Below are 21103 nucleotides of genomic sequence, written 5' to 3' on the forward strand. Positions count from 1 at the left end.
AGGGATGCATACAAACCATTTGAGAAATTTATTTATTTGCTGACATCGTTTTAGCGACAACACTTAAAACATTTCAGGGTAGGTAGTAATGATATAGACCAAAAAAAGAAAAGAAAAAGTAAAGCCCCTAAGGCCTTAACAACAAGATTCAACACCAATAAACGCATTCCTTATGATTCCTAACATGTTCAAGAAATAAGCATCAACATACAATAACAATTACTCCTAAGCTTTGACTTTTACTATGACTTCTAGAAAGCTATAATAGAATGCAAGTAGCAACAAACCAACATGACAACATTTCCTATTCCATTAGACTAAAATCCTAGCTAGTCTTAAATATCCTAAAATTCACAACCCTGGTGCACCTAAAATCAGTTGATAAATTAACATGGTTGTGAAAGAACAACACGTACGTGCTGCAGATTCATTCTTCTTTCAATGACACATTCATGTCAGTGGCGGATCTTCTCCAATCATGCACACTTGCAGACGTATGGTTCTCGAGTTGGAAGTTACGTGCAGGGTTAGGATTTGTATTTCCTACCTCGGACCTTTCGTGAACTTGTTCGTTTAAGTTCTGAAGCTTTACAATTGCAAGATGTTCAGTGGATGGCGCCATGGGAGTTGGGTGCTTAGCAATTGTCTTCTGTTTACTCAGTTTTGGTTCAATTGGACCTCCTATGTTTGGTAGAAAACTGGCTACGACTACCTGGCATAAACACAAATATGCATATAAAGAAAAAAAGTCAAATATATACAAGGGTCAAAATGGATTCAAGTCAAAATTTGTAATTTTAAAGTGCAAGTTGAGTTGATTAGCCAGCATCTTTATATCCAGATTTATGTCAAATTTTACAAATGAACAAATCAACATATACAAAATGATTATATCACTTATATCATTTAAGTAGATGCCTAAATTTTTTGTAGAGGTATTAAGTATTAACTATATAGCAATGCACAGTCATGAATGAAAAAGAAGTAAATTTATTAAACAAGGGTGTACCTGGACAGGACCAGCAGCCGTGAGAAGTCCACCAAGCTGACCACCAACCACACGCCCATCAGAGCTAGATAAGGCTATACTCATTTTACTTTCTTTGGATAAAACTCCTTCAACCTCACCAGGAGTAAAAGATCCAGATAACGAAAGAATTTCAAATCTTCCCTACAAGAAAATATCAAATAATCAATTTCAGTTGCAAACAAATACTTATACAAACTAACTGTATGAATAAATAAAGACCCACACCTCATATGTTACACTGCCTCCAGATGAACTGGCTTGGCGTAAAGTCACATGTGAAATGACACCGAGGGCTGAAATAATGCATATTGACCGAGGCCCGTCTTTTGTAAACGAAATAATCTTAGAGGTCACGTCCTGAAAAGTATTCAACAGTGAAAATTATGCATTTATGTTTTCTTTTAGCATTTAAGTATGTGTAAACTAGATATATGATCTCAACATCAAAGTGTTATACAAATCTGTCAAACATTGTAATCTTAATGATATGAATAGATAGAAGCATGAATTATAAGCATATCGATTAAATCATAGAGATACCATAATACTTGAATGCATCTGCCATCACTACACGTATAGCAGATGTAACAAACGTATTCACAGGAGTTTTCATAATTCCGAGTAAATATATACCTCTCCTGGATTAATAGTGACCATGTGAGGGGTAAAACTTCCACCCGACAAGATGTTGTCACCTACAATTGCAAATATCAATCCATGTGTCAGACAAAAATGAAATTTAGACCAGACATTTTAGGTCACTTACACTACAATGAGGAAAACAAAACAGTATTGACAAGCATGGCCTAGTACTACTCCCTACATTCCATCAAGTGTATGGAGAGAAATAGTTTATTATTAGGCTAAAAAAAGTGGAAATGATTTAATCCAAGCATACATTTTAATCTAAAGCATATGAAAGCAGTACCTAAATCCATACTCCCATAAGCGTGTTTTGACTTAGTCTCTGAAAAACTTGGTCTCCCTTTCTTCTTCTTCTCACCCGGAAAGCTGCCACTACTTCCTTCTGGTTCACCAAATTTTAATTCAGAGTAATTAGCAGAGGCTGGTGGGGCAGAAGCAGAGATTGGGATTGGCGACAATGTGCGACCACTTTCACCACTAGAGCCAATGAACACATCTGGGACATACTTTCTTGGCCTACCCCTCTTCTTCTTTACCAAGGAACTCGGTAATCCACTGCGTAGTGGTGAATAATCTGGTGGTCCAATGAGAAGAGTAGAGCTATCGTTTTTTGAAGCTAATTGGTAGCTTGATGGAGCCTCGGGCACCACTGTTTCTGCTGCTGGCATTGTATTTTCCCTCGAGTCCATGCTGATCAGTGATCTACATCAATATGCAAAAATTGAAAATGAACCCTCCTTAAACTTAGGCTCCACGAACTATGACATTTAAAATAGGACAGAGGGGGTGTATGAGACATGGCGACTTCTACTAGTAGTATTCAACTTCAAGCGATTTAGAAGAAATTACGAACACGATGTCTAGCAACATGTTAGTCTTATGAGTTGAACGTTCATCCCATTCGACAAAAGTTTGTTCATGTCAATTGTGTAGTTATATGGACGAAAATGAAATAATAATCCGTTTGTTAGTAAATGAACGAACATGAACAAAACTTCCGTTCGTTTATTTGTATTCAATACCGTTCGTTCACTTATGTTCGTTTGTATATATACACATATATATATTTGTAATTGTAATCTATATTGAAAATTTTAAAGAATAAACATTTTTATTTTTTAATATAAATACTTATCTATTTTATAAACCCCGACAACTTTTTCCTTTGTAACGTCAAAGCTAAGATACTTGAATTGTCACAGATCGAATTATGAATATATTAAAGCATATACTACGTAATACATTAAACAATGATACGAGTAGTATATTATATGTAATAAATAATAATAATAATATATGTACAATATAATATCTCAAACATGTTAAATTAATCTTTTACAACGAAGAAGGGAAAAAAAAAAACATCAACAACCAAGTAGTAAAAAAAAAAGAAAAAAATCTTTATCATTTTAGATATTAAGGCCTCACATTTAACAGTAAAACTTTAATTAAAGAAACAAATAAATTTAAATTATAAAAGAGAGAGTATGAATTTTAACTAAAACTAGGAAAAATTTCTAAATTAATCACATAATAATCTTAATAGTTAAGATTAAGAAGAACTTACATGGCAGGCAGAAGCTCTTCTTCCAAACAGAGCTGCCAAAAAAAAAAAAACCCAAAAAACAAACAAAAGAATGTTTTTACAGAACACACATTTACTGTATTATAAGGAGCTGTGTGAAGTTGTTAGAGGAAAAGATTACACAGACTAACTGTGAGAAAAAGTTTTAGAGGTGCATAGTATGTATGTATGTATGTGATTGTAAATTGCAATTTGTAAATGTAACTATTATTATTATTTTTTTATTATAAAAGTAGAAAGAATGGTCTTAATTATTGAGTTGAAAAAAAGGGTAATAATTCAAATTTTTCATAAATGAATTCTTTGTTTACAAGTCCAATAAAGTTAATTTTTTTATTAAATGAAACCTTTTCAAGACTGGACAACTGTAAAGAAATTATGAGTTTATGACTCTTATTTTGAACTATTCCGTATTCACCATTTCTTTTTGATACTTTTTTCTGTTCCATTTTATTTAATTATTATTACTATTATTAATAAAAAAAAATTAAAAATATGTGTATTAATGTAGAAAAATAATTATTAAATAAATTCTTTTGACATTAAACTATTAAAACTCAACTAAGCAATAAGAGATTTCAATATTTTAATTTGACAAATTAAAGTTTAAGTTTACTTACAAATGAGTTTTCCAAACTAAAAGTATTTACAATTTATTAAATTTAACTTTGTAAAAAGTTAGACTTTCCAATATTACAAGCCTAAAATTTATTAAGCTAACTGATAAAAGTTTTAACGTTGAATTTTGTTTATGGATGCTAACAATTTATATATAACTCATATATATCATATTTAATTTAAAATGAAAGGTTAAAGTCGAAGAACATATATATATATATATATATAGGGTTGGGTTATTTTGAGAACCATAAAAAAAAAAGAACGCGAAAACCAATTCTGGCCATTGATTTTGATCTTGATGATATTTAATTTTCTCTCTCCTCATTTTCACTCAATTCATTCAAATGGTTTTATCTCACAAACCATACATCGTTAAACGAAAAAAAAAACATGGGTAGTCTTAAAATTTCGTGTTCTTTCATTAGAGATGCGACTTGATATACTTTTGACAAACTTTTAAATTTCGATTTTTTTTTAGCGATAATCCTACACATGTGCAAGACATGTGTAGGGTATACATCATACACATCCTACACATGTGCAGGTAAAAAAAAAATTGAAAAAAAAAAAAAATTTGAAATTTAAAAGTTTGTCAAAAGTATATCAAGTCGCATCTCTAATGAAAGAGGACGAAATTTTAAGACTACCCATGGTTTTTTTTTCGTCTAACGATGCACGGTTTGTGAGATAAAACGTTTTGAAAAATTTGGATGAAAGTGATGAGAGAGAAAAAAGGAGATGAGATGTGTGGCCCAGATTGGTTCTCGCGTTCTAAGTATCAAAAATAATTTTATTATTTATATTTATAATATCGTTATATTAACCTAATTGTGTATATATGGAAGAATAGAATCTTGCAATTTTTATATAATTAAGATGTCTTTATAGTTTAATGTTAAAAAATAGGATTTTATTAATGGTTTCATCAACATACATAAGTTCGTTATGTTTTTACTATAAAAATTAAGGTAAACTTTTAATATAAAAAGTATAAATTTTTAATTCATGTTAATGATGATCCTTATTAAAAAAATTCGAAAAATATCTATATATAAGAGGTTGAACCATGCATTCATATACACACTCAATTAATTTTATTGAACACAAAATATATAAGTTTAAACGAAAATATAGAATGCTTTTCATATAAATCATTGAAGTTGTTACAGTGAGTAATATAACATCTTTTTTATTGAAAATTGATATTATCTTTTTTGACAATTTTTTAATAAGAAGCCATTGTCCACTTGAAAAGGGAGAAAACTACAAATACAAAGATTCAAACAGCTAGATTGTATTCTCAGATAAATGATTTGATGACTGCTTTTTGTTTCACATGTTGAACAATTGTTATTGTTATTATTATTAGGGGACCAAACATTTATTCAAAATATTAAAATATTGTTATGTGAGAGTTTTTTTACTCAAGTTGAGTGCAACCCCATAATATTTTTCTTTTATTATTATCATGGATATGACAAGAAAAGGGAATCATGTTTTGTAGTTTTTCCTATTAATATATATTAATATCAATATAACTTTGTTTATTTTGTATGACAAACATACATCTATTTATATAAACAAACTATCACAGTAATATAAAATTTAAAAAGAAAAGTAAAGGTATTTTTAGGAAGGAGGGGAATGAAACTTTGAAAGTACATGAAAATAAAACCGGAGAGAGGTAAACAGAAAATGAAAGGGAGAAAAAAAAAAAAAGTGGGGTCAGTCTCTTTGACCATATTTTTGTCCCTATTGCGATGCATCATTTTCTCCTTTTCTTTTCATTTATTTACGAAATTTGCCACTTCGTACGTACTTGCTACTTACTAGTTACTAGTTTACTACACCAAAACATTCAGATACTTTACTATTTTCAACCATTGTTATTTTTTCATCTACACATATATAAAAATATAAAATATTTTTTGAAAATAAGAACGGTGACACTTAAAAACATCATTTTGATGTATTAAAAGTTCATAAAATTAACATAGTGCATAACTAATTGTCATTATTTAAGTGTTTAACAACACATTGATCCGTTAAAATCCAAAAAATCACTTTTTTTGTTGGATGCATCATTTTGATGAATATGCATCCAAGATGGATGCACAAAACAAAAAACATGATTTTCTCGATTTTGATAGACTAAAGTGTTGTTAAACACTTAAATAATGATAATTGATTATAAATTATGTTAGTTCTATGGACTTTTAATGCATTAAAATATAGTTTTTAAGTGTTCTCACTGTGTTCTTATTTTAAGACTGTTTTGGTTATCTTATTCAAGCTATCTATTTTTTCAATTAATTTATATTTAATGACATAACATTCAATCAACCGCTAACCTTGTTTGCTATATATTCATTGATTTTTTAACTTCTCATGAGATAACGAAATATAAATATGTAGAATAATATACATATTTTAGCAACATAGTTTGTCTATTAATTTTTTTTTCTTATATCAAAATGACATGTTATTTAATTATATCTATTTCTTTTTTATTTTTTCTTGAAAATAAGATTTTTCTGTTATTACATAAAAAATTATTACTTATTTTATGCCAACTATCACTTCATATCTTTTTCTAATCAATACTTTCTAAAATACAATTTTACCTAAATTTTGGACTCATGTTAACACACGCGCATCATCAAGTTTTTACTTGATAACTAGTTGTTGACCTCGCGCGTTGCTGCGGGCTACGTTTTTGGCGAGCGTCTGAGTGAGAAAGTGAGGGTCCTGAGGAAGCGGAGGGTATACAATAAAGTTTTGACAAATTTATGTCAAATATTTGAAACCAAACTTAAAAAATTACAACTAACTATCTAGCAATAACATTAAGAATATTGTAAAGGAATAATAAGTCATATAAGAACACAAATAATAACTATATTAATGCTTTAAATGTTTCATGAATGTAAGACGTAAGCATGATGAAAATTATTATATATTAAAAACGTTATATATATGTATAAATACGGAAGACAATAATAAAAAACTAAATTTTTACAAGTAAAACCATAACTGTGTACAAATTGTATGATGAAAACCTGAGAGCCCAAAAGTTTAGTGTCAATAAAAACAAAATTTTTGATGTGGGATACAAGTTAAAAGATGAAAACTTTCATTAAAAAAAAAACTAAACATGTAGCAATACAATATAAATAATGTAGAGAATATTAAGATGTATAAAAACATGAACAATAACTATATTAATGGTTTAAATGTAACATGAACGTAAGACGTAACGATGATAAAAGTTATTGTATAATGAAAATGCTATATGTATAAAAAGACAAATGAAAATAATCAAAAACCAGATGTTTAAAAGTAAAACCGTAACTGTGTGAAAGTTGTTTGATGAAAACATGAGAATTTAAAAGTTTAGTGTCACGAAAATGAAAGCGAAAACTTTGATGTGAGGTAAAAGTTAAAATATAAAAATTTAGGGGGTTAAAACGAAATTTGGTTTAAATTTAAAGGGTTAAAACGAAATTTGGTTAAATTTAGTATGTGCTTTAAAAGCTTGTACATTCTACACATATAATACTTATACATTTACATAGGTTTTTAGTATATATATAATGGGGGATGAGAATATAAGGCTGTCGGGTATCTAAGTTTAGGTGTGAAACACTCACATTGTTTTTTTAGTCCATAAAAATCATGGAGGCCCATGCATTTATTCATTAAACAAGAAATAATAAAATATTAGTATGTGAGGGGTTCCACACCTAAGCTTAAGTGCCGGAAAACCTTATATTCCATTTTCCAATATATAACTTGACTCTAATAATTGTTGCTACTTGAAGGATCACACAAACAAAGACCATTACGGTGGAAATGTGGAATCCAATTTCCATTTGCTTGCTCTGTATGATAAGTTGATAATATTATAAAAGTTGGATAATTTGCTTGAGTGAGATAATTTGAAAAAGTAGATGGGAAGAAAAAAACATATCAACACAAAAGATGATCTCCATTATGATAGATCTACATTGTCTTCTATCTCTGTTAGTCTTGTAAACCTATTTGACTCTACGAAAATAAACTAATTTAACAGTCAGACTTAGAAGCTGTTTAAACTGTCCATAGGTCAGCTTTTGATCAAAATCTAATCGGATCCATTTATACGCGGTTGATTAGAAAAAACCAACTTATTGTTTAACATATGAGAAATACCATGTAGGCATGTCAATATGTGGATAAGGACAGATCTATGATCTACATGGAATCAATACATCATTTGTAATACCAACAATCATCTCCAACACATGCAACCACTGTCATTAACAGGCGGTGTTGCGGGTGGTTGTGGCCTTGGGGGGATGACATTCATGAATCAAATGAGAGCCAATCATGAATCAAAACAGAGCCAATCATGGATCAAACCAGAGCCAATTTGGTTCACAAATAGCCCTAAAGTCCATTCACACTTGGATCGAATTGTAATACATCATTTTTAGCATTTAACTTTTAACATAATACATTATCTCAATTCATGAGAAATCAACAAAGGTCTTATGCATATCAAATTTGATAAACGAGTAATTGCGAACTTGTCTTATAGGTTATTCCAAGTAATATCTGGAAAGCAAAACAAACATGAAAAGTTTAATATCTGGAAATAAGTTATATAGAAATCTAAAAGTGCTACATAGCTTAATGGCATCGGACTCGTACAAAACAGCTAAAGGCATAATTATAATACAACTTGATAAAGCAATTAGCAAATAAACATTTGTTACTAGTTTTGATGGTCAAAATTTGTAGTAGCCATTAAAAATTGATACAGTATGTAACAAGAAGTAAGTTTTTAGCAGGTATTAACAACTTTAATAAACGTTGAAAGAAGACCTTTTACTTGCTTTTAGTATGGAAGCAGTCATCATCCAGTTGAACCGTCTTGTTTGTGATTACTCCTTAGAAACTAATATCGATATTCCATTATAATTGCCACCCTTCTAGTAATCACGCAGCAATCAAAACTTCACATCCCTCTGAAAGTGTCAAATTCGTTCCATTTATACTTATAAATGGGCTGATTTGGTTTGAGTTTAATCCCTAATGAATAATAGATTGAAAAAAAAAAAGATACATGTAAACAGGTCAAGTGGATCTAACGGGTCAATGAATAGGATTCTCAATGTAATATTGTAGTTTCTTTAATCAGCTAATCCAGAATTATTTCAGACACGGGCAAAATAATGTTTCAGTCTTCAAATCAACCCACCTGACCTGACTCACTTTGAATGTACTTGAAAGATTTTTTATTCGACTTGTTATGCAACCAACCCACCATTCACCTCTACATCCAATCCTAATAACTCGTATTTAAGACCATATCCTGGAAACTACGAAGACTAAAATTCTATAGTAGAGGAATAAAAACTAGCAACATCACTTGTTCATTTTCTCAGTAGCTCCGCATTTAGTTACTTTTAAGTTTTAACCTGGTAATGAGACCCAAAATCACGGCATGAAATAGTCAATGTAAAATTTTAGTCATGGAATATACCTTGAAATTGAAACCATTTGATATGCTGCTGTTTAGCCAAAAGGGCAGAAAGCAGAAAGTTTTCTGCTGCAGTACCTCCAAATCCTAAACTGTAGTCTTTGTAAATCAATGAATACGTTATTATTTTTCCTAAACATATAACATAGGAATATAGTCATCCTTCCAGAATGATCATAAATGACCGACAACTTGATTGGAAGCTTCTTGAGAGGGAAAAAAAAACTGTAAAACATCACACTCCCTCTAGAGATAAGAGAACATAAGAATTAAATTCAAGAAACTGAAAATTCATTGATGCGTAAAACAAAGTTATAAATTTATCGGTTCACAACATAATTGACATATAGTCATAGTCATACAAAAGTATGTGCAGAAAAGCCTAAATGACTATTACTTTACAGAGTCACAAGCAGCATAGGCCTAAAGCAAGGGAGCCAATTGATTCTTCAGGGTACACAAATATACAACTCGCGATTATAAAAAGGTGAGTGAGATACAATAATGTTACTGTGCACTTATCCCCCCTCTTTCTACACAATTTCCCTGTTATCATCACAATTTGTTTCAGGATCCAAGCCACAAGAAGATTCATACCATTTAGGATTCTCAGGGTAAAAGCTATCAACTTGCAAAGCAACAAGACTGTCTGCCTCCAAGGTTTCATCATGCCTCAGGGGCTTTATTGGTTTAGAATTTTCAAGATTGAGTATAGTTTTTTCATCAGGGCTGCTACATTTCAGCCAATTTTCAGGTTTATAAGACTCGCCCAAAAGATCCTTCTCAGTTCTGCAATCTGCCCTGATCTGATCCCATGAAGCAACATCTCCAAGCGTTCGACCGAAACTATCATCATCATCTTCAATTAAATCTGTATCCTTGTCATCCCCAAAAATCCTTTGATCACGGCTCCAATCTGCTAAATCATTCTCTCCCACCAATACATCATCAGGATGCAGCTTCTCAGAGAGCAGCGTAGGTGACTTCGGCTCATATGCTCCTATACTTCGCACTTTATTCAATATATCAAACAATTCTTGAGACACTGAACCTAGCAGTGTTGGTGGGATTTTTGCCATTTTTCCTTCAAGAAGCCCAACTTCACTTCTCAACTCCTTAACCTGCCGCACGACAGAAAAATGCATATCCCCATTATCCTCCCCCATAAACGCAAAATCCTCATTCTCTTCTTCCTCACTCATACCATAAATCAAATCCTGTTCCATCAATAACCCTCCTTTATGCCCAACAACTCTATGCATTATCCTTGCATTACCATCCGACGGCCCCGGCTTGTGCCCAGAATGAACAGCATACAGTTTAAACACAGCCTTTCCCTCTTCTTGATATACAAAACTTTTATCCTTCTCATTATAATTCAGAATAGGCAAAATTGCTCTTATCCGAAACCTACATCCACATCTTTTTGAAGCATACGGTTCTCTCTTCACATTCCTAGACTTCTTCGATGATGAAGAAGCAGCAGCAGGTTCTCCTGCTCTGTGACACGCATAATCCTTAACCTCTGCCATAAACGGTTTATACCTAATATACTTCTGCCTTATACACAAAACAACCTTATGTTTAGCCGCTAACTGTCTCAACTTCTTCGGCACTTCCTTCGCGGGCACCTCAAACGACTCAGTGTACTCAAACCTCCTCCTCTTCCCCCGTGCTCCCATACTCCCATTATCCTCCGAACAAACAGGACAGGCAGCTACACAAACCCTAATATACGATTCAGGTATCCCATAAAACTTACCACCTACAGTCCACACTTGCTTAATCCTCTCTATCGTCTCTTTTAACCCTAAATGCTTCAAATCAGTATCACCATGGAAACTCATAACTATCTCTTGCCACTGACCAATATGTGAAACAAATTGATTGCTCGAACTATTCTTAAAACACAAAAACTCATTTCCGTGTTCACTCACATGAACATTCAACTTATCCTGAATCCGTTTCCATGCCGTAACATACGCCGTATCCTCGCTCCGGTCCTTCCACACCGACCGCCAGCTATTCAACACCGTTGAAGGTGTCGCCGCCGTAATCTCATCGGAAGTAGCAATCCGGCCGGCGAGAATACACCGGATCATCAACGAATGTGATTCAATATTAAATGTATAAAACTGAGATGATATATGTGGCTCGGGATCAATATATGGAAACCTAGGGTTTGTATTTGTAATTGCATTTGTTTCTATATCTATATTCGTATTCGCATTTGTAATAATTTTCGAAAACTTATTTAGCGAAACGACGTCGTTTGAGAAATTAGGAATACCTTCAGAAGATGTATGGCTAACGGAATCATCACCGTCTTCATCATCGTCACGGAAAAAGTCAAATTCCGGCATCGGAGGGAGACAAAACTCCGGCGCCGGTGGTAGTTGGCGGTGGTCATCCAACGGCCGAGGATGATGGAACAGGTCTTGTTCAAGTTTGCTTGAATTCATAACTATCTGTTTTTTTTTTATGTGAGAGATTGAATCTGATTAACTGATGCTTATGAAGCTATTTCTCAGTGTATAGACTGACATAAAACTAAAATAAAAATAAAAAGAGATATAAGAGGAAAAGAAACTTTGATCCCCTCAAATTTTATTTTTTTAAATCTTAAAATAAAAAGATAAAGTATCCCATTAGTTAAAGTCACAAAAAAGGTGTTATCTATACTATATTAATAAATAAATTATATATTTTTTTTCTAACTCTTTATTTTTAAAATATTTAAAATATCTTTAATTTTTAACATATTCTTAACTTACACACTAAATTTACCAAATGAAAAATAATTAATCAACTTAACTCATATGCCTAAAAATTAACCTAAAATCTTAAGAATTTGACATGTGGATCCACTAATTCTCTTTTCTAATCTTGCCCCTTGATTTTTCCACATGTCATAATCTTATGATTAGGCATATCTTTAGGCACACCAATTAAGTTGATTTATCATTATCCCTACCAAATATACCCCTAAAATATTTTACACTCATATTTATCAAAACTATCTATCCTTTTTATTAATTAATTTAAGGGTAATGATCAATCCTTCTAATTGTTTAGCCTAAAAATCCTCCTAATTAATAGGATATGAAAAATCAGGAGAGAGATTAAAAAAGAAAATCAGTGGATTACATGTGTTAACAAGTGAATATATTAAGAGGATTTTTAGGAGCATTGGTTAGGAGAATTTGTTTTTTTTTAAGGTTCAAATGGTCAGAGCCTGTTCGTCCCACTTATCAGCCCTTACGTCCTCGGGCAGGATGTCATTTGAATTTCATCGAACCATGAAGGGAGGAAAACTTCCTATTTATCCGTTAAATGACATGACGATAAATAGGAGTAAACATTGCCCCCTCAAAATCACACTGCTTTGATTTTATGTTTGTGGCACACTGGCACATGCCAATTAAACTCTTTTAATTAACTTGTTGGTAACTTACATACATTTTTACATACAATTTAGCCCTTATACATTGTTGACATAACAGACATGATAGAAATTTAATTAATTGTGCACGAAAGAAGCCTCATACCATCTAACGTAGCACACAACGTCATACGTTATATACTTATATATATGAACTTGCATGATCCTAGCTATATATAATAATATATGAACACTAGCTAGTATAGGCCGAAATTAGTTTAGTACAAGAAATTAAAAACACCATACGTACATCAACCTTGTTTAATTGTTAGAAGAAGAAATCCTAGCCTAGGATATATGTGGTTAATACAGACTCTTTAACGACGTGACACGCCTTCGGCCCTTCTAATTTTAAGGATATCGTATTTCCAAAAACAATTAATTAGGTGTAAGGTCAGACATTAATTAATGCGATCAAGGCTGATACTTTGCGAGAAACGCTTGAGCTAACATTTCTAGGTCACTCTCTTCATCAAGATCTTCGCTTGTGATCAGTGTGTCGTTGTTGGAACAAAATGTTGGTGTGGTAAGCAACATTTGTTCAATCTTAACAGCCTCTTCGTCTATTGTTGAACAACTAGAGGTAAGTTTATTAGGAGACAACGTTGAAATGTCCATTGACGATTGGTACTCTTGTTGTTGAGGATGGCATTGCAACATGGAAACTTGTGCACGGACATATGACAACTCTGTCTGTAAATTAACAACCTGATCGAAATACCAATTAGTGATTTATCGATCAGGGTTAATTTTATGGCATTTTCCCCATTATATATACAGAGTGTAATGTAATACTAATTAATAAGATAATATCGCAATTTGAAACAGTGGTATATTTTTTGTAACAAGTTAACCGGTTTGCGATGATACGTTACAAGCACTTTTTTGGAAGAATAAAATTATCAAAAGTTTCATATGTCTATATAATTAAGTTACATATGTACCATACTAGCTTATCGATCTGCAGGCAACACTTTTCACTTAATTCGCTAGCTAGCTAGCTTCCTGTGTTGTTTATTTTGTCACTAGCTTGTCAGTGTGTAAAAGCATTACACAATGTGTTTTATTTTCAAGTGGTTTCTCTAAGTACCCAAACATCAAATTGAAACTTCCCAATTTTGCAAAAAACCAAACTAATAAATCAAGACCAAAAAAAGAGCCAGCTCCCTCTTGTTATTTCATGTCAAAGTATAACATATATAACTTGGATACTCTACTTTAAAATATATATCACTTTAATTAGCTATTTCCAAAAAGAAAAAAAACAGCTTATATTGATGTAACTCATGAACAGAGTTTTTCAAAGCAGTTTAATTTTGTAACTTTTTCTTTTTTAGATAATTTTGCTAAACATAGATGATTAAGTAAATTTATATATGCATGTAGTGTGGGAACATCATATAGTATATCATTATAATTAATTAATTAAGAAGGAAGCTAGGAATAGAGCTAGAATTAAGTAAATTAATGATTAACCTGTTGCTGGAGGGTAAGGATATTGGCAACACAGCCATACACAGGATCTCTAACTCTAGATAAAGCTTCAAAGCATAGCGAAACGACAGCGTCTAGACGGCGGTGGGGTGGGACTCTAAGGAGGAGCTTGGAGGCGTTGCTAGCTCCGAACACTTTGTGCACAGCCGCAAAGTGAGTGGTACCAGCTTGGTCAGGGTCAAAATAGGGTGCAAACACACAATTTTTCACACACTTTCTTCTTAACAACTTGCAGGCTCCACAAGGACCATCATGTTGGCTTGTGATCATTTTCGTTTGTTCGATCTCTATATATCTAGAAGACCGTACCTCTAGAATTACACAATAATTAAGGATATATATATATGTAGTATTTTAGAGTGATAAATTAAAAGAGATGAAGGTAAGGGTGGATATGATGCTGCTGAAGATAATAAGTTCTGGAACGGGTATTGGTGGTGGGTCACTTAATTTTGGAGACTTAATTGGTGGTGGAGCCTTTCATATGTAGGGATGTCCTATGCATGACATCCTAACAAGGGGCTGCTTTGTAATTTGCTTTGAGTTTGAGGGGTTATTTTGTATTAAGACGGGAGATACATACATTCGAGATTATGAAGTTAAACTTGTAATTGTCTTGTACAGTTGTACATAGTTGTTGAATTCTTAGTCTTACGACCAAAAATGAGTCGACTCGTTAGGTGATTCGTTTTTATCCAGACTCTTACGAGTCATTGTGTAAACTTAGACCGAACCATGAGTCGCAATACTTATAACTATTATAGTTTTATATATCATAGTTATATAGAATTTGTAATATTTTAATAAATCTATTGAGATAATGAACTTATGTTTTGTCTCTAAAAACGTCATATGTATATAATTATACTATATTATGTAATAATTAGTAATGTCTTGACTTTTACGAGTCGAGTCACATTTCGAGTCACGAGTCAAAAAGTTATATTTTGGAGTCGAGTCAAAAATTGTGAGTCGACGACTATGGTCTTATACTTTTGGTGTAAGTTGGTGATTGTGGACTAGTGGATGGTTTGACTTCCGATGAAATATAAGTTACAATTTGTGTGTAATTTTTTCTTTTTTTACCCATGACTTAGGAGAGCACGAAAAATGGAACCGTGACCTGACTCGTGAAGGTTCGGGTCGGGTTCGGGCGGGTCACGAGTTTTGTTTTATATTTTTTTTCAGTTTTTGGCGTCACCCTACCCAACCTGTTAGGGCTTCGGGCGGATCGGGTTCGGGTTTACGGGTGTTTTGCTCATTCCTACCAAGTACTAGTAATTTTGGTACGAGAGTTCGATTGAAACAGCCATTTCGTTGGAACTTCCATATATGGGGAATGTTCGATTCATGATACTTGGAGAGTAAAAATTTTTGTTTTCTTATACAATCGGTGTCTTGTTGGAAAGCTTGTAAGCACGGTTTTCAAGTTTGGGGTAATTGATTTTGATATGGAGGTTTAACTAACTACCATTATATTTTCAAAGGTTTTATCTACCTTATGTTTAGACAAAATTGAGTATCATTATTAGTATCGTATATTATGAAAGGTTTGAACTTTTGACCTTTCGGGGAAGCGTCAGTAAAGTCTACATATATACAGACTGATCTATTAACAAATGGTCATAAAAAATGATCATGGTTATAGATTCGTAGCTTCGTGGCAAACCAAGAGAGGGTGGAATCGATTACTTTGGACAAAGCTCAAACCTGACTTGACAATTTGACGAGTGTTTATGATTTGCACTTCAATATTTTCAGTAATAACTAATGAGTAGTTGCTACATAGGATTGCATTCCCCAATTTCATTTCGAGCAAATTAAAGAGCTCTAGACTTACATTAATAACCAACGAGTCAAATAATATCTTGAATAACTCGATTAAAATTAGAGTCCATAAAAAACATGTTTTTATTACAATGTTTGTACGGTAGTGAGATGAAATGGGTGAAAGACCCTTTACAATATATTTGGTTAAGCTCGAAAATAAAATTTTGAAAAGACCAAGTGTTTGATGGTGTCATATCTTTCTACCATTGTTAATCTTCAAAAGAGGTTCTTTTCCTCAAGTTCCATTTTTTGGCTCATTGTAAGATTTTTCTATATATATCTAGCAGTCGTACACTTGAAACAAATTAAAGAACATAACAACGCAATCCATTATAAACTTTTATATATAGAATTAGTCGTTTTGGTTGATGTTTATGTGAGATAATTGTATACCCCAACAAAACATGGTTAGGTCGAGTTAAAGATAATTTAATATAATACTTTACACCTATATAGTAGAAAAATGTTAGAGAGGGGGGGTGGACTATATGGAAAGCTGGTTTAGAAATGAAAACTTAAAAGCGAAGATAGAGTAGGTTGACAAGGGAGAAGAAGTATAAGGGGGCAAAGTATGCGTAAAGTAAAATAGATGGCCTTATAATAACACTATTTTTTCTCCTTCTTAATGTTGTACTGTACAAACAACAGAGCAACGGATTCCAACCGTCACACTCCTCACGTGCATGTACACTCTCCCACGTGCCAAGACAGATATCCCTCTCATATTGTCTTGTCTTGTCCATGTCTAACTCCATCACTCAAAAAACAAAAAGAAGGTAACACACAAACACACACAGTAATTGCTTCATATATAAAAGTAATAAAGGTATAGTATATTGAGTGAAAAATACGAAGTACAAGTGTTTTGATATAATTATTTTGAAGTGTTTGAAAATAAGATTTGGAAATTATCACAAGAATATCTTTTTAAACAGTGACTGGAGTAATTAACATTAATGCACAGTGTAAAGCAATGAGAATCGAAGTATAATAATTTATACTAACTAGCGTGGTACCCGCACTATGCGGCGGTATTCGTGGCGGCGATGGTGTTAGTGGGTGACGACTGTTCATAGTAGAAGCGGCGTCGAGTGATATAGGTAATTGATGTAAAAGTTATTAATGTAAAGATTTAATTGAGATATATAAAAAAATTAAGGACTAATAGTGTAATATATAATTAAGAATATTTTAGACATTTCCTCTCATGTAACTTTTAACATGGGACTATTCTTTTTATAATGTAGTATAGATAAATTAAGATAAAATTTATATATCCTTGAAAACTATTTGTAGAAATAAGTAGAATCAAGGAAAGGGTATCAAATTTTTTGGTCATGTTATAGATTTTATTGGGCCTGGAGGGGGCCTTGGTTTAAATTAAGGCCTGAATATCGAACAAACAAGGGTTTACCTTTACCATAATATCATACTAAATTGTCAAATTGATGTGATCAAAACTCATCAAATGTAGGATTACATATAACATTCTTATTCGAGCTAATAATTAAGTTTTGTTTAACTTATGAGACGATAATAATGATTTGTTGGGTAATATGGCATCATTGCAAGTTATTAAAATGGCCCTAACTACACTCTAACAGAGCAATTATAATGATTTGTTATGCAGTGTGTCAAGCTGCTCGTCGTAACTTAGATTTGTAACCCAAAATGTTCTTATTAGAGTTTCTTGTAAGAATCTTTCCACTTCTAATAACTTACTTGTATGTATGTGCTATATTCATATATAACTCCCTCCATTGATGTTAAAATAGAAAACATTACACTTCAAAACAGGTGTTCAAGAAATGAAAGAACATGGCATGGCCCCTCCAAGGAGAAAAGTCCGAGACAATAAGGTCCTGTTTTGGTGGACCAAGTGATAGTCAATGTAACATTGTTTGTTAAAAAGTGTTATGGTCAATGACTCTTCCTACTTTCTCTCAAAATGTTTAATCTCAAATACTAACAACCAAATAAGTCCCATCTTTCGTATCTTTTTAGTTAATTTACTTGATAAGAAAATCTTAGAAATTTCATATTTCGGCATTTCGACATTTTATGTTGATGTACAGATATTATAATCTTTAGACAATTAGACAAAGAGTAGATATTTAAAGTAGTCAAATTCAAAGTTATATAAGTCAAACAAAGTACTGTAAACAATGCAAACGCGTCTTTTGAATCTTGATACATGTGATTATATTGTCTCTTTTCACGTATGATATTATTTTTTTTACTTACAATAACTAACTTTTTTTTTTTTTACTTGATATTAAATTTAATAGTTAAAAACTTATTCAATCAAATTTTATGTTTTTTTCAACTTAATAAATAAAAATATCTGTCAATTACTTATATTTTATTTAATACATATAGTCATTCTTAATACATTCAGTCATTTAATAGTTAATAAAAAGAAACGGACTTTAAGAATAAGAATACAGTGACCTTTTAAAAACAAATTGTTGCATTCTTTTTCCTTGGATATATATGAAGAAGGCCGTTCAACCCAACGGATAAATTTAAAAACACTACAAGAAAAATGTCAATTAGTGATCATTTTGCTTAGTGACAACTAAAATTTGGTCATTAATAACCTTATTTAGTTACCATTAAGAAAAAAAAAGTGATCACTAAACAAAATTAGTGGCCAAAATATAACATTTTTTTGTCTCTAAACAAAATTAGTAACGGACCTTTAGTAACGAAAAGTGACCACTCCAAATTTGGTCACTAATTTATTATAATGACCAAATTTTCGTCACTAACAATCAAAATTTGGTCACTATTGTTGTTAATTACCAAATTTTCGTCACTAACAATCAAAATTTTGAGTGGTCACTTTTTTGTCACTAAAGGTCTGTCACTAATTTTGTTTAGAGACAAAAAATTTTATTTTTTTGCAATTAATTTTATTTAGTGACCATTTTTTCTTAATGATAACTAAAGAAGATTATCAGTGACCAAATTTTAGTTGTCACTAAACAAAATGGTTATTAATCGACATTTTTCTTGTAGTGAAAGTTTGTGCCTAAGTTCAGATGATGATCATACAAAACTTCGGATCATCCAATTCAGTAATTTGTTCTACTTTTAGAAGAGTACTCTTAACAAAATAAATATGTGTTTAATACTTTAAGGGAAAATTCAAAACAAACATTCATTCTCTTTATAGTTTCAAGTCAAATATAGTTGTAGAAATTCTTTGTTGGTTTGTGGCTTTGTGCTTAATTAATTGCCTGTAGATTAACCTTATCATTCATTGTTGCCGTTTCCATATAAAAGGAAAAGAACAGAAAAAAACTTGAAATTTAGAACAACACAAGTTACCTTTGAATAGAAACGCATGTTTGGACGTTTGATAGTTCAGTAGTGCTTGATAAGTTCAAAATGATCATTAATTAAGCTGTCAAAAAACGTTTTTTTGTTAGCGATACAAAAAGGTTTTAGCGGCGTACGTTGTTTGTGTTAGAATATGTACACATAGACATACATAATCACGAGTAAGCGCAACGGAAAAAATCGAAACATATATGCAATCAAATTAATTAACAAAGAATAGAATCGAAACGTGTACCTTATATGCAAAGATCCAATAAGATAATAATAATAAGATTATTATTAATGCTTAGGGTTTAAAGCAAAACCCCTCCACGATCGCACACTAGACACCCCGAATAATGTATGCTAGTACCCCGATCACGAACCTAAACAACCCTTTGTTTAATACCCTTAAACTTAAAAATCAAAAACCGATAACCCCTTAGAGGGAGGCTTCGACCGAACTAAGGAAAAGAGGGAAGGAGGAGGAAATTTGCTTTGTGAATGAATGAATGAAAAACCTAGAATTAAGCCCTCTATTTATAGGACTTAATTAGGTTTACATAACTTGGAAAATAAGTTACATTAAGGCTTAATCAAGCCTCAAAGTGGTCGGCCCCCCCTTCAACTTTGGGTCTAAAATCCATTTTCCAATTTCACCTTTTAATCATCCTTTTTAATCAATTAAATATAATTAACCCTTTAACTATGTTTAATTAATTATTTCGTGATCAAATTAATTAATATATTACTTTAATATATCAATTAATATTATCGAGTTATTGTGTCATTTCGTGTGACCCCGTAGGCTTAAACTATTTCCGGACATGCGATTTATAATAATATGATCATATACCAACAGCTTGTTGCCTGTTTATCTTTTATTTCTATGTAAAGGGTTTTGTTCTGTACGGAAGCTAGCTAAATTTTGATGGGTTTTGATCAAGAATGTATAGTAGCTTAGCTATTTAACATCAATCCAAATTATTAAGATAACATAATCAAACACTCGCATGCATATTGTGTTAGGTTTTACAACTCATCATCAAATATCAATTAGACATATATTGCATGCCATGCGATCGCGATAAAACAATGTTACCTAGCTACAAAACTAATTAACTTAAGCTAGCTAGGTTGCATACGTATAATCAAATTAATTGCAAGTTCTTGGTTTCTCTTCTAGCTAGATTGTAATTGTAATTGTATTTTTCGGTAACTAGCGTCTTGTTAGTTTACCTAATTGTTAATATATATATATATATATATATATATATATATTTCTTGCCGTTCAAAAATTGTATATCTATATACTTGTATTAGATAATCTATACTAGGGGCCTGTTTAAACACATAGATATATAATTTCAACCAAAGTTAAGCAAACAGTTGGAAACATGGTGACATAAAGTGAAATCTTGATCACCTGGCCGGATATCTTTATTCTATTTGGTTGTAAAGTATACTTAGATCACACATATATTCACCTGGCCTCCTCTCTCTAGACAAAGAAACATGATATACATGTATACATATTAAAGATCAAATATTTTAAGCACTGGTTAAGTTTATGGTTAACTCATAATATTATTCAGTACGTATATAATT

At 31.8% G+C, this 21103-nt stretch overlaps 3 protein-coding genes across 4 annotated transcripts; all 3 read right to left on the reverse strand.

The window, feature by feature from the left end:
* Positions 1-147: 147 nt before the first annotated feature.
* LOC122594025 (AT-hook motif nuclear-localized protein 1-like) lies at positions 148-3403 on the reverse strand. Of its 2 annotated transcripts, none has more exons than XM_043766501.1 (6): positions 3243-3403; positions 1959-2377; positions 1664-1725; positions 1256-1387; positions 1010-1171; positions 148-712 (listed from the first exon to the last, which is right to left on the reverse strand). In XM_043766501.1, exons 2-6 carry the CDS (start codon positions 2362-2364, stop codon positions 428-430), a joined length of 1047 nt encoding a protein of 348 aa, XP_043622436.1. In that variant the 5' UTR covers positions 2365-2377; positions 3243-3403; the 3' UTR covers positions 148-427. The 2 variants fall into 2 exon arrangements, with proteins under 2 accessions (XP_043622436.1, XP_043622437.1); XM_043766502.1 differs by having other exon boundaries at positions 1959-2365; positions 3243-3250.
* Positions 3404-9674: 6271 nt separating this feature from the next.
* LOC122592793 lies at positions 9675-11943 on the reverse strand. Its single transcript, XM_043765107.1, has one exon. It carries the CDS (start codon positions 11865-11867, stop codon positions 9939-9941), a length of 1929 nt encoding a protein of 642 aa, XP_043621042.1. The 5' UTR covers positions 11868-11943; the 3' UTR covers positions 9675-9938.
* Positions 11944-13048: 1105 nt separating this feature from the next.
* Positions 13049-14720, reverse strand: LOC122593780 (LOB domain-containing protein 31-like). Its single transcript, XM_043766228.1, has 2 exons — positions 14324-14720; positions 13049-13555 (listed from the first exon to the last, which is right to left on the reverse strand). Exons 1-2 carry the CDS (start codon positions 14609-14611, stop codon positions 13262-13264), a joined length of 582 nt encoding a protein of 193 aa, XP_043622163.1. The 5' UTR covers positions 14612-14720; the 3' UTR covers positions 13049-13261.
* Positions 14721-21103: the final 6383 nt, after the last annotated feature.

This window comes from Erigeron canadensis, chromosome 3 (genome assembly GCF_010389155.1).
Source record: "Erigeron canadensis isolate Cc75 chromosome 3, C_canadensis_v1, whole genome shotgun sequence".
NCBI classification, from domain to species: domain Eukaryota; kingdom Viridiplantae; phylum Streptophyta; class Magnoliopsida; order Asterales; family Asteraceae; genus Erigeron; species Erigeron canadensis.

Bases quoted from the DNA above. Each gene is read 5' to 3' on its own strand.
- LOC122592793 (XM_043765107.1), bottom strand. From the start codon at position 11,867: ATGAATTCAAGCAAACTTGAACAAGACCTGTTCCATCATCCTCGGCCG.
- LOC122594025 (XM_043766501.1), bottom strand. From the start codon at position 2,364: ATGGACTCGAGGGAAAATACAATGCCAGCAGCAGAAACAGTGGTGCCC. The intron at 1,388-1,663 runs GTATATATTTAC...AATACTTTTCAG, and splicing joins TCACTATTAATCCAGGAGAG to GACGTGACCTCTAAGATTAT. The intron at 713-1,009 runs GTACACCCTTGT...TGTTTATGCCAG, and splicing joins CGGCTGCTGGTCCTGTCCAG to GTAGTCGTAGCCAGTTTTCT.
- LOC122593780 (XM_043766228.1), bottom strand. From the start codon at position 14,611: ATGATCACAAGCCAACATGATGGTCCTTGTGGAGCCTGCAAGTTGTTA. The intron at 13,556-14,323 runs GTTAATCATTAA...TATTTCGATCAG, and splicing joins TCCTTACCCTCCAGCAACAG to GTTGTTAATTTACAGACAGA.